This window comes from Leptodactylus fuscus, chromosome 1 (assembly GCF_031893055.1).
Source record: "Leptodactylus fuscus isolate aLepFus1 chromosome 1, aLepFus1.hap2, whole genome shotgun sequence".
Taxonomy (NCBI): domain Eukaryota; kingdom Metazoa; phylum Chordata; class Amphibia; order Anura; family Leptodactylidae; genus Leptodactylus; species Leptodactylus fuscus.
The window spans coordinates 258,959,103-258,973,613 of NC_134265.1; the positions used below are offsets into that span (position 1 = coordinate 258,959,103).

The window sequence follows — 14,511 nt, forward strand, 5'->3', positions numbered from 1 at the left end:
CGGGACGTCAGCCCTGGAGCAGGGGTTAATGCCTCCGATTGGTCCGGGGACCGATCGGAGGCATTAGAGCCGGTTGTCTACTGCTTAAAGCAGTAGACACCCGGCGGCCATAGTTACAGACCCGACATGCGCCGTACTATTACGGCGCATGTCGGGAAGGGGTTAAAGCCATTGGCCCTTAAAGTATCCAAAGCCTAATAAAGTTGCATTGGGTGTGCGTGTTCTACGTGTTTCACCTCCTAACTTCTAAAGACTCAACAGGAACAAAAATGTACCCTATGTGGATTAGATGTGATCAAAACCGCAGTTCCTAGAGGCCAGATGGTAGTCTCCAGTACTTCAGTATGGTCGACCAGTATGGTTGAACCTCTAGAAGTTAGAAGGTGAAATGCGTAGAACATGAACAGGAAAAGTTTGAATCGCTTAGGAAAGGTGTATTTTATATATGGTGTAAGCCGATGGCTGGTCAGGTAATGGAGGGGGTCTACTAAGGTGGGTGAGATGAAAAAACTCCAGGAATGTTTGTTCTCAGCAGACAACTTTCATCTGCTGAGCATTTTGGTAAATGCTCAGTATTGGGCTGGATTTTTAGGAATGGCAGGTAGGTTGGTAGTGGGACCTGTCATTCCACCCCCCTCCAGTCCACACTTTGGAGATGTTCCGGCAGCGACTAAGCTGCAGAGAGTCTGCTCATCAAGGGAGCTTAAGAAGCCAGCTCCAGCAGCAGACTTTGGGGCAGAGCTTGGCTGGAGAGCCAAAGAGAGAGGTCATATTTTTGGAGCTGTGTCCTGAGTGATTCAACTGGCTTTTTGATTTTTATTATTCTAGGCGAGGAATTTATCCATTCAATAAGATTATGATTTTTTTTCCAATAATAATCGGGACAATTGTCATTATTATTATTGATAGTATTAATATTACCTTTTTGTAAGTGATAACATATATGGTATTAGAATCCAGGCCAGAAACAATTGCTCAGTACAGTGCAAAGTAATCTTTCCCTGACACTAGTTTTGCTTCAAGAAACAAAGCACTAGGGTAGAGTTTAGGCTGATCTTTATTTCTGTCACTTGCAGCACATTAAGGAGATGACTGAAATACTATCTGCATTGCTAGGAGCGGGATCATCTGACCAGCTGACTAGCTGCGCTTTGCCTGGATGCATGCTCTTTAAAACAGCTGGAGAGAACAGACTCCTACATGAGACACAGCCCACTGCTTTTATTCCAGTAAGTGAACTAAGAGCCTTTCAATCAATAAATCTGGGCAATGCAAGTTCTCTGGGAATAGCCGCATTAACAGCAGGCGAAGAAAGAACTGTGGGAAGCATAATGAGCTCCTTAGCAGGACACAAAGTTACATCTTCACCAGCCTGCTGGCACAACTGAAACGTCCTGGCAGATCCGCTCACCTGCAGCTATTGCTTTGCACTAAGTTCACCCATCTGCTAGGAGCCTGGAAAAGATAAAAACAGGAAGAAGTATTTTTCATATCGTACTTGTTTCTTAAAGATCTTCTGCTAAAAGTTTAAGCCACTGACTTGGAGGAGAAAAGGGACCAGGATGAAAAACATCTTGTTCCACATGTTGTTCCAGGACTTTTTTTTCCTCTTCCCTACATTCCTGTCTGGATTGTTAAGTGTTTACAAAGCTTTATACTATTGATTGTATTTTGGGCTCATTTTTGTGTCTAATTCACTTAAACATCCTAAAAGTTGAAAGTGAATTCCTATATTTATACTGCCATATACTGTCTATGATTCTTACCGTGCACTTGCTTATAGATTGTAAACTATTATTGCTGGAAGAAGGAAACATACTTGAACCATCTGTCTCTAATTCACATCAAGAACTGTTGACCCAAGTTATCGTCACGAGCTGAGGACTGGCAGCTCACTTTGTAGTTTTCTGTAATTAAATGCCAATATACAACTTGGCAAAGCACGTGTACAGTAACTGATACGCTTTGAGTGTAAACACATGCAAGCACCGTGCCTTTTGTGCCTTGGTAGGAATCTTACATTGTTTTTGTCCATCCCATAGAACTTGTTTCTTTTACAATAAGTAACCTAGCCCACATATTCCTTTCCCTCCTCCCCTTCTCCTGCTTCTCCCTTTTCTTAGCTGAGGATTGGTCTCTCTTTTGTCAGCCCTGTTTTACTCTGCAGAGTTGTACTGTGAAGACCTGCGTTTCTTCCTGCATGAATATGAAATGGGCTGGATGGGATTAGGGGGAAGTGGCAGCTCCACCTCCCCCATCAGTTTCAGGACTAGGTTAGTGGTGGAGATGGAACAAAACAGACAGTGCTGGCAGCATGACAATAACCAGCTTTGCTGTTGCTCTAATTTTAGTGAGCATCCCTATAGGGGGCTGCTTTGACAAGTCTTCCACTTTACCCATTTATCAGCTTTTCCAACACCATCAGTCACTTCGCAAGGCTCTTCAACCCGCTCAGCATCCTCAACCACCCCATCAACTACCTGTTCATCACCATCACACAGGTTGTCCAAAGTACAAGGGCAAAGAGGGCTCTATAGGTGACTATATCAACGTGACTGAGTTTGGTGCAGATTGTTTAAACTGGGTTGAAATTCCTACTTTCTTGGAGAGGACACCTGGGAAAGGACTAGGCGACCACAACTTCTGCAGGAATCCAGATGGGAGGAGTAAGCCATGGTGCTTCTTCAGGAACAACCATGGCAGAGTTGACTGGGCATACTGTGACTGCAAACAAGGTGAGTAACTTTCCCATTCTTTATGCTGTCCTGGCAATGCGTGCCTTTCCATCTGCCATGGAATGTGTGAAATGTTTGGAACATCTGATTTATTTTAAAAGGAAATTTGACCTGCCTGTAACATTACTACTAGCAATTGCATGAAAGTTATATCGTGCACGGGAAAACTTTAAGTCAAGTAATATGTAGACCTGAACTTTGTCAGCTTGATATATATATATATATGAAGCTTTATAGTGAAAAGGATTTTAGCAACAACCAAGTATGAATAAAATGTAAAAGTAAAAAAATGGTTTATATTATACATTAAAACCTGAGTGAGAATTAGCAGAGTATATATATATATATATATATATATATATATATATATATATATATATATGAAACCTGGAACTGAAGAGTTAATGAATTGTGAACAGAAAATATTTTATAGAAGATGATAAATGGAAAAACATTATAGCCTGGGCAGAGAAATGGTGATGGCATAAAACTGACAATAACTGGCATTGTATTATTTCTCTCTCTCTCAGTGGACTATAAAATTTTAGCTTGCATAAGACAATATTATCTAACTGAAAGGCTGACCTATATATTATGTATGAGGACAAACATTGCCTCACTTTATCCGCCTGTCCTTGGCATTGCTTCTTGTGTGAGGCTGATGGTGCTTTCTTTTATATGTTACTATGGCCCACAACATGAACACTTTAGAAGAAAGGTACTGTAGGAAACTTTGGGAGTCAGAGTTATACAGCCAAGGAATAGTCAACTATAGCCATGAATAATAGATAAATTATAGACAGACACTGAAATATAGATATTACAATATACATTTAGACATGTGAACAGTGTTTGAATAACATTTATACAGCATTGTCAAACCAATATTTCCCCTATAACTTAAAAACAAATAAAAATTGCCCATTTTGTGTTTTCCGCTGTCAAGTTGCTAAAATAGTCTGTTCTGAGTTATAGCCAGTATTCTTCTTATTGTTACAGCTTCTACAGGTGTAGTTATCCAGCTTTCTCTGGCTCCATAGCCAATTCAAGACCAGGCCATTATACCAGATTCACAACTAGACACATTTTCAGGTTTTTTTTCATAACATTTTTTTTTTGTTCAGATATTTGAAAAATATTTCCATCGTTTTTGGTGCCCAATTTTCTTTTTTTTCAATATTCAAAGTTCCACTTCTTAAACTTTCTGTTAGTTATTTTTATACATATCTATCTATCTATCTATCTATCTATCTATCTATCTATCTATCTATCTATCTATCTATCTATCTGTCTGTCTGTCTGTCTGTCTGTCTGTCTGTCTGTCTGTCTGTCTATCTATTTAGGTCGCTAGGACTATAAGTGGAGCGCTTTTTAAAATTCTGATTTCTTTCTTTCTTTCTTTCTTTTTTTTTAATATGTTTATTGTTTTATTTTTACAGCTTGAACCCCCAATGTGGCCACAAAAGACCTTTGGGGCATTTTAACAATACATTTTTTTTTTTTTATTGCTGATTTCTAGTATATCCGGTAATGGTGCATTAATCACAATTACAGGGGGAGCTCAGTGCAGTCTTCTAAGGCTTATTAAGCTACCCACTCTCTAGTGATCAAGTCTGGGAGGAGCATCTCTCATGGAGGCTTCTTTAACTGTATACACAGTGCTCACCGAGCACCGTGTATACCGTGATCATGGAGGTAGGGAACTGTGACTGACAGCTTCCTTCTGCACTTTGCAGTGATGTTTTTATCATCATTGCAGTTAATGGTAAGTCTGACTAGTGATACAAATATACATTCTGTGACAGGGGTCAGCAACCTTCGGTACTCCATCTGTTGGAAAAATACAACTCCCAGCATGCATACTTGCTCTACTGTACTTGTTACTCCCATGGAAGTGAATGGAGCATGCTGGGAGTTGTAGTTTCACAGCAGCTGGAGTGCCGAGGGTTGCTGACCCCTGTTCTATGACATCCTATACCATGGTACTACTGTGTATGCTGACAGATGTGCAGCTCAGGTGTTTAGGAAAACTAGGTGTCAGAACAAATGAGAACAATGACCATATTCGTACTGTTAAGGCCTAGTTTACAGGGGGCAAGGGGGGCGTATTTTGGTCCTGATTTTGACGCGGGAATCCGCATCAGAATAGGACCAAAATATGCCTGCCGCAACTGTCACAGCTTCCAAATAAATTGGCCCATTCCGAAGTGTGCTGCTGCAAGGCGGACGCCGCGGCTGATTCAGCTGCGGAATCCGCCTGAAGAAGGGGCAGCTTGCTTCTTTTTTCCATGAGTTGGAACATGCCGCTCACGGAAAAAGTAAGCTAGCGGTCTACATAGACCTCTATTGTGAGGGGGCATATTCTGAGGTGGATTCAGCGCCAAAATCCGCCCCCTCTTGTCCCGTGTGAACGAGCCCTAAGGAAAACATTTTCTCAAATCCTATGAATATGAGCCAAAGCCATTGTTAAGATTGATATTTCTGAGCTATATCTTTGGAGCCCTGGTAACAACTTCCTTGAATGTTTCTACACTGTTTGTCACCAACTTTCTCATACTACTTAAGGCTAAGGCCCCACATTGCGGAAATGCAGCTTTTTTTGTTGCAGATTTTGTTGCGGTTTTTTTAGCTAAAGCCAAGAATGTCTACAAAAGGAATGGGAAATATATAGCAAGTTCCTATATTTCTAACTTCTTCTCAATCCACTCCTGGCTTTGGCTCAAAAACAAAATCTGCAAAAAAACCAAACTACGTTTTCGCAATGCCCACATGCCTTAGCCTAAAGGTAGATCCTACTTGCTGCATTGAAAGTTTTCCATTAATTTTTTTTTCAACTGTAATTTTTATTGAAAAGTTTTAACTTAACAAAGCATATGATGAATCTAACGAGAACAATAGACTGCCATTACCCATACAAGAAACAATTAAATACACATTTGAAAGGATAAAAACAAAAAAGGAGAGGGAAGATAGACACACAGAAACAAAATGGGAGGAAAGGAAAGGGAAGGGAAAGGGAGGAAATCTAGGCTCAGATATATATATATATATATATATATATATATATATATATATATACACAGAGTATAGTGCTATTATGAATCACACCCTCAAACAGTAATATATGGTATGTGTGATATAAGATAAATATACATTCTATATATGGGGTGAAATAGACACTATTAGTGAGACAAGTAGCATCTACATGTGGCCCCTAAAACTCTGAGAAAGTTCAAATACTGTATTTAGTACATGCAATACATGATCCCAAACATTAAAAGGTTATAAACAACTCCATAGTAAATATCCAACACAGTTGAAAGTTGGATATGCACAGAGGCAAATCTGAAACAGTACAACTTTAATCTGTCCCATATACAGTACAATATGTGTTTGAAGCCCCTCCAATATATGTAGGGGTATCTCACACGTAGGTAGAATACATGGGAATATATAGCAGACAGAATCCTGTGTTATGCAGACAGCAGTCAGACTGGTAAATAACAAGCCCAACAAACAGCTGAGACTTAACAGATCGACATCTCAATGTAACAAGTTAGACCAGCAAATAGCCAGGTCTTGGGTCTGTATAACAAGATAAACCGGCATATAACCAGGTCTCAATGCATTACCCCCAAGGATATCGGCCGCAGGGTTCATCAGGAGACCCACATGAAAAATAAAAAAATGCTCCACTATAGATGAAAGTTTCCCAGACCCTGGTGGTGGATCCTGGTACTCAGATACTAAGCCTTAGTATAACAAATCAATATCGGATGGGCAGGGGTCTTACACCTATTACCACCACTTTTATAATTGTCACTTCCGCTTCACAGATGAGTGGCATCATGTCCATTCATCACATGGTCTTTTTGCAGCTCAGTCCCATTGAAATGAATTGGGGTGAACTGCAATACCAAGCACAGCCACTATAAAAAGAAATAGCACTGTGCTTGTTATGTAGTGGCTAGGATACAGTACTCCAAATGCCGCAGTCTCTTCTTGCAGCAGATCTGTCGGGTTGACCTGATTTAAACTCGCACTGATCTGATATCTGATTTCCAACATCAATATCTCAGTATTGGAAACCCATTTGCTTTGTTGTTTTCCTTTTACTGAATCAGTTAGAACTGGAAACGGTTGCACTTGATGATCATATCTGTTCCTTCAACCCTATTATTGTCACACAACCTTATGCACACTTATGAGTTGTATGGAGCTTCAGTACAGCTCCCATATCTGTGTATGAGCCCATACTATACTTCTGTATGTCTCTGATTTCATACAGAGATACTGTATATTGGGGATTTTTATAGGATATGACAAAAATGGTGGCACATTACATTAGATGCCATATAGAGATATTTATGCTTGCCAATTGTCTGGCTCAGAAGCCTAAGGCCCCATTCCCATGGAGTAATGCTCCGCTCATTCTGACATGTAAACACTAGAGATGAGTGAACACTATTCGAAACAGCCGTTTCGAATAGCACGCTCCTATGCAAATGGGAGCGTGCTAGTCGAAACGGCTGTTTAGAATAGTGTTCGCTCATCTCTAGTAAACACGTGTCAGAGTGACCGCTGTAAAACAGAATCCCATTGACTTCAATGGGTTCCGTCGCTAGACATTGAAATCAATGGGAGGCTTTTTAACCCACTGATTTCAATGTGTATCGCACATAAGCCGGCACTCATTGAAGTCAATGGGATCTGTTTTAAAGCGCCTCACTCTGACACGTGTTTACGTGTCAGAATGAGCGGCGCATTACTCTGTGGGAACGGGGCCTTAGTCTTTAAATACTAATTGATTTAAAAAGTTATTTATTAGGTATGATGTATATTACATACTTTTACTATTGGACTAACTGGTAATGAAGTATAAAATTTGTAGAAATAGAAAACTTGTCTCAACTCATATCCGTTCAGTAAAAAGTGAAACAATAGCCAATAGCAATATTTAATATTGAACCACAATTCTATAGCCTTATACCAAAAATAGTATGTGCAGTAGTTTGTTAGTGAGTAGCATAAAACAGAATTGATTTTGTGTCGAAAAAGCTTTGCTGCATCTGCTAACGTAGAAATCATTTTCAGTCCAGCGTATGTGTCTGAGCTAGGAAAATTAGATTGTGAGCTCCTCTTTGGGCAGGGGTCTGTGCAAATCGATATATTGTAAAGAGTTGCAGAATATATTACCACTATAATAATAATAATAATAAAAATATAATTTTTTTAGAATTTGGCTGTAGACCTCCTTAGAGAATTCCATATAGGATTTGTATTCAGTTTCTGATCAGCCAATAACCTGACCGTGACGGCTAGTTTGATAATGACTCATCCTTGCAACCTAATTATGACTTTCCACAAACTTCTAGTTTAACAGAACTGTAATACCGCACCAGAGAACCATGGGCCTTAGGTTATAAGCGTTCTCTTTCCTCATTTTCTCAATGAAGTGCCCTGTTTGTAGCTTGGACATTTAGCATTACTGGATGCCTTGATGAGTCCCTATGCTCTGGGGATGAAATATGCATATAGTGATGCTTAGACCTGGTTTGGTAATGTGTGTTTGGTAATCCGTTTGGAGAGTCCACATGGGGATGTCCTCGAACAGACTTAACAAACGCATTGGCAAGCGGTGAATTTATGAAAGCACACAGACCCCATAGTCTATAATGGGGTCTGTTTGCTTTCCGCACGGTGTCTGCACGGAACATGCAGACAGAAAAGTACTTCATGATCTACTTTTTCTGTCCGCATGACTTGTGCGGAGACCACACGGAAAGCACACGGACCCCATTATAGTCTATGTGGACTTCCCAAATAGATTACCGACACAGATGTGAACCAGGCCTTAAGGGTTTGATATCTTGGTTACTGCCATTGTAAGGGCAGTAATCAGTGGCGTAACTAGGAATGGCGGGGCCCCGTGGCGAACTTTTGACATGGGGCCCCCCCTCCCCAAACCGATGCCGAAGACCTCGACTGACCCCCTCCTCCGCACTCTATTATGTCCCTTAGTAAGCCCTGCACACAGTATTATCCCCAATAGTGTCCCCTGCACACACAGTATTAACCCCTATAGTGTCCAATGCACACAGTATTAACCCCTATAGTGTCCCCTGCACACACAGTATTAACCCCTATAGTGTCCCCTGCACACACAGTATTAACCCCTATAGTGTCCAATGCACACACAGTATTAACCCCTATAGTGTCCAATGCACACACAGTATTAACCCCTATAGTGTCCAATGCACGCACAGTATTAACCCCTATAGTGTCCAATGCACACAGTATTATCCCCCATAGTGTCCCCTGCACACACAGTATTAACCCCTATAGTGTCCCCTGCACACACAGTATTATTAACCCCTATAGTGTCCAATGCACACACAGTATTAACCCCTATAGTGTCCAATGCACACAGTATTATTAACCCCTATAGTGTCCAATGTACACACAGTATTAACCCCTATAGTGCCCCTGCACACACAGTATTATCCCCCATACTGTCCCCATATGTCCCACTGTGGACACCTATAAACATTTATTATACTCTGGGGTCTGAAAAGACCCCAGAGTATAATAATCGGAGACCCGGGGGATTAAAACCATTAAAAGAACAGAGACAGTTGCTTACCTGTTCCTGTCGGCTGTCCTGTCCGCTCTTGTCCAGCTTTAATGACGTCAGACGTCACATGACCCGGGAAGCTGGCCTGGGTCATGTGACGTCAGAGACGTCAGACACAAATGACGGAGGCCTGGCAGGATCGCGGAGAGGTAAGTAACACTGTTTTTTATGTTACCTTACCCCTCCCGGTGCGCCGATCATTATACTCGGGGGTCTGCAAAGACCCCCGAGTATAATGATAGCCTCTGTGGGCCCCGCGGTGTCACTTGCCGATCCCGGCCCAGCCAGGATCGGCAAGTGAATGGGGCCCGTAACGGACTTTTAAAAAAAAACAAAAAACGCAGCGGTAGCGGCTGTCACCGGGCCCCCTAATGGCCCGGGCCCTGTGGCAGCTGCTACTGCTGCTACCACGGTAGTTACGCCCCTGGCAGTAATTTATTTATAGATTTAGGGTCAGCTGTCATTTTTTCTATTGGCAATGGATGGGCCTAATTTAGAGGACCACTCCTTCTGTTGCTGTGAACCATAGCACTCAACTCTAGAGATGAGCGAATAGTATTCGAAACTCTAGTTTCGAATACCTCGCTCCCAGTGGCGTAACTAGGAATGGCGGGGCCCCGTGGCGAACTTTTGACATGGGGCCCCCCCCCAAACCGACGCCGAAGACCTCAACCGACCCCCTCCTCAGAACTCTATTATGTCCCTTAGTAAGCCCTGCACACAGTATTAACCCCAATAGTGTCCCCTGCACACAGTATTAACCCCAATAGTGGCCCCTGCACATAGTATTATGTCCCATAGTGGCCCCTGCACACAGTATTAACCCCAATAGTGTCCCCTGCACACAGTATTAACCCCAATAGTGTCCCCTGCACACAGTATTATGTCCCATAGTGGCCTCTGCACACAGTATTAACCCCAATAGTGTCCCCAGCACACAGTATTAACCCCAATAGTGTCCCCTGCACACAGTATTAACCCTAATAGTGTCCCTTGCACACAGTATTAACCCCAATAGTGTCCCCTGCACACAGTATTAACCCAATAGTGTCCCCTGCACACAGTATTAACCCCAATAGTGGCCCCTGCACACAGTATTAACCCCAATAGTGGCCCCTGCACACAGTATTAACCCCAATAGTGGCCCCTGCACACAGAATTAACCCCAATAGTGGCCCCTGCACACAGTATTAACCCCAATAGTGGCCCCTGCACACAGTATTATGTCCCACTGTGGACATCCATAAACAATTATTATACTCTGGGGTCTTTTCAGACCCCAGAGTATAATAATCGGAGACCCGGGGGAATAAAAACATTTTTTTAAAAAACAGTTGCTTACCCGTGCCCGGCTCCTAGGCTGTTGGCTACCGGCTGCCGCTCTTGTCCTGCATTAATGACGTTGGACGTCACATGACCCGGGAAGCAGACCCGGGTCATGTGACATCAGAGACGTCAGACACGAATGAGGGAGGCCGGAGGCAGGATCGTGGAGAGGTAAGTAACACTGTTTTTTATGTTCCCTTACCTCTCCCGGTCCGCTGATCATTATACTCTTTGCAGACCCCCGAGTATAATGATAGTGTTTGTGGGGCCCGCGGTGTCACTTGCCGATCCCGGCCCAGCTAGGATCGGCAAGTGAATGGGGCCCGTAACGGACTATTTAAAAAAAAACAAAAACCTGCAGCGGTAGCGGCTGTCACCGGGCCCCCTAATGGCCCGGGCCCTGTGGCAGCTGCTACTGCTGCTACCACGGTAGTTACGCCCCTGCTCGCTCCCATAGGAATGAATGGAAGCGGCTGAACACTAAGGGGTTAAGCGCCAGCCGCCGACACATGGGTACCCGAGGGGGCAGATTATGGCGCGTAATCCATGTCATAATCCACCCCCTCACAATGGTGGTCTATGGAGACCGGTAGCGGAAAAAAGAAGTGAGCTGCCCTTTCTTCAGGCAGATTCCACGGCTCGCTGAGCCGCAGCGTCCGCCTGGCGGCAACAACCTCCGGGGTGGGCCCATTCATTTGAGCCGACTCCGGAGGGGGAAGACGCGACCACGACAGTCGTGACAGGCGGGTTTTGACCCGAGAGTAACGCGGCTCCCTGCATCATTCTCGGTGCCAAAATCTGCCCGACCGTGTCCCCGTGTGAACTTAGCCTAACTTTTTTTATTCTCCTGTCAATGTAACTAAACGAAGGCTTGTTTTTATGGGATAAGTTATAGTATTTATTGGCATTATTATGGAGTATAAAAATAAATAAATACATAAATTTGATTAACTTTTATTAACTCTTGCTTGGAAGGAAGAAGAAAAAACATCAATTCTGCCATTGCCTTTTTCTGCTATAAATCTTGTGTGATTTACCCTGCAGCTTAAGTGCACCCTTATTTCAATGCAGCTGGCGTAGAAAAGTCAATTGTGGCCGTTAGTGGCCAAGTCTATGTGTTGGTCAAAAACAGGTTAAATAGGGCAGTTGCCTTTCAGTGGGTTGGCAGGTGAAGACCCCTCTTCTCTGCAGCATAAAGTGGGATCTTGCATTGCTGGATGGTACCATATTGGGACTCATTTGCAGGGACTTCATGTTCCTCCATACAGACTCTGTGCAGTAACACAACATACATTAGGGTCTATAATTATATTATTAATAATTTTACATAGAATTTTTTGTTTTCCTGGCTGTGAGCTTGGCTGTATAGAGCAGCATATTGCCCAGGACTTACTAGTAAGTGTTATCTGCATGCTATTTCAGCACAACTATTCTAATGAAATGAATGTGGATTGCTGCAACTGAAAAACAAAGGCATAACCCACCAGAGAACAGTATACTGTGCAAAACCAGATGAAAAAGGGCCAGGGTGGAAAGTAGACTGTAACTCAGTCTAAACTATCTTGTCTCAGCCAGTGACAACCTGTCTCTCACATTGCTAATCTGTCTTGTCTTCTGTCTCTCTCGAACTCTGCGAGTTACCAGCACACTGTGCGCAATAGGGAGCTTATTACTGCCGAGTCAAACAAGTGATCTATCTCAAGGTACCTTATCCCAGAAGTGATGTAGACTTCAGTGAATATACTATAAATAAAGTCCACATTGTAGTAAACTCCGGTGAGAGATGAGCATCTTGGTGAAAGTTGTCTGCGCAGTTTCTGTTGAATAAAGACAGCAGCATGTGCTGTTCTCTCCATGATACCAGGGGGATGTGTACAGTTCTATATATACTGGGCGGCTTGAATAAAACAGATGATAAACCAGTGTGTGTTATAATAAACTGCTATCTCCCAGAGGAAGTTTCCCCGAGGTGCTGTCTCCTGAATAACACGAGCAGCAGACTTATTGGAACCTCTTTGCTGTCAGTTAAGATTGTGACAGTGATGAAAAAGACAGTATGCAAATCCTGACAGCAATGACTGCCACAAGCTATTGACAATGATCTATTTCTATGGGATTTCAAGCATTTGCAGTGTCAGGGGCAAAGGTTATATCAGATGCTTTACTGATGTGTATATAGAATGTAATGAAGAGCTTGTGTATCCGATTATAATACTTGTGCATTTAGAACCACACGTTGTTAAATGTGTCATTTGCTTTGTTTCGTTCATCATTTTCTGAATTCTCTCTCAGTCCAGTGTTGCTATTGTCATTCACTGAACATATAAATTCTCATAGGACTAGTATGAGATCTATGAGTCATAACTGAGCCGTCATGAAATAAAAGACCAGCAGTCACCGGCAGAACTGAAATTATGGCCATTATTTCTGAAATGCTTTATGTTATATATAAAACATTGTTTTCTCGGAGGGTCTGTAAACCTTGAACCCTTGACTTGTATGGAAGGCTCTGCCACATCCACAGGCTTCTTCTTCTCCCATAAAGATCCCAGAGTACCAGGAACTATCTATTGTAAGATTTTATTTCTCAGTCATTGCCTGGTTTTAACACTGATAAAATACAAAGTATCAGTGTCCTATAACTATGAAATATTATGTGGCAGTGCATTTGCTGTGCTTTTTAGATCAGTGGTGAACTCAGGTCATCATACGCGGCACAGTGATTTGTTAGTTACTAGAGCTGCCAGCATTGACGTAATGGCTGTTCCCTTTGTGTTTGGATGAGGTTCTTTCTGCATTTGCATGTGCTATAGAATGCCGCATGTTGTAGAGATGTAAATAATGTGAATAGTAAATATATTGGAAAGGTATAATGTTGTATGGTGCTATATTTGTATTTGTGAAGTGCAGAAGGCAAGAGAACAATAGTATGACTGCCTGAATATATGGCAGACAATTTTTGATCCACTGCTCCTGTTCTACAGGGTGGGCCATACGTATGGATACATCCAGATAAAATGGAAGTGGTTGCTGATATCATTTTACTGTTTGTGGCATATTCCTACATGGGAGGGGGAAGCTACAATTAAAAATGAGCACACCATTGTTTTTCTTGTGCAATTCTCCATATGTATCATGTGTCACATCACCCACTTCCAATTGAAAAAAGTAAAGTTGAATCCAAAATGGTGGCTTTGCAGATGGCCGCCATGGGCGTCACTCGGCCTCAAATGTTTCCCCCCTCCCATGTGCTAATATGCCACAAATGGTAAGGTAATATCAGCAACTTCTTCCATTTTATATGGGTGTATCCATACTTAGGACCCACCCTGTATTGTTTACTGAATTGTTGATGGTCTTTGCTTTTTAGGTTGAGGCCCCACATTGTGGAAACACAGCTTTTTTTGTTGCAGATTTAGCGGCATTTTTTTTTTTTTTGAGCCAAAGTCATGAATGGCTACAAAAGGAATAGGAAATATATAGGAAGTTCTTATACTTCTACCTTCTGCTCAATCCAATCCTGGCTTTGGCTCAAAAAACCACAGCATAATCTGCAACAAAAAAAGCTGTGTTTCTGCAAAGTGGGGTCTCAGCCTAATTCCTGTCTTGACATGCAGGAAAGCTAGAAATGTCTGATGTTGGTCACTTTTTCAGCCATTGACATGCTGAATGGGAATCTCCTATAGTTCAAGACACCAGTATGAACACACTAAACATTGGAACCGAAGCATTTTTTTTCAAATTCACTTTATTAATTTTCCAAATAAAAACAGGGCAAACAATCAAAAAGGGAACTCGCAGCTTCCTAACAGACAT

The 14,511-nt window shown here is 42.2% G+C and overlaps 1 protein-coding gene across 2 annotated transcripts in view; it reads left to right on the forward strand.

Annotated features, from left to right (window-relative positions):
* The first annotated feature begins 2,176 nt into the window (after positions 1–2,176).
* The window catches only part of PRSS12 (serine protease 12), a 147,582-nt gene continuing 135,247 nt past the window's right edge, over positions 2,177–14,511 (forward strand). For both annotated transcript variants that reach the window (XM_075286142.1, XM_075286148.1), the window contains exon 1: positions 2,177–2,735. In XM_075286142.1, the coding sequence (XP_075142243.1) occupies positions 2,315–2,735 (421 nt within the window). In that variant the 5' untranslated portion in view covers positions 2,177–2,314. The remainder of the gene's footprint in view (positions 2,736–14,511) is intronic.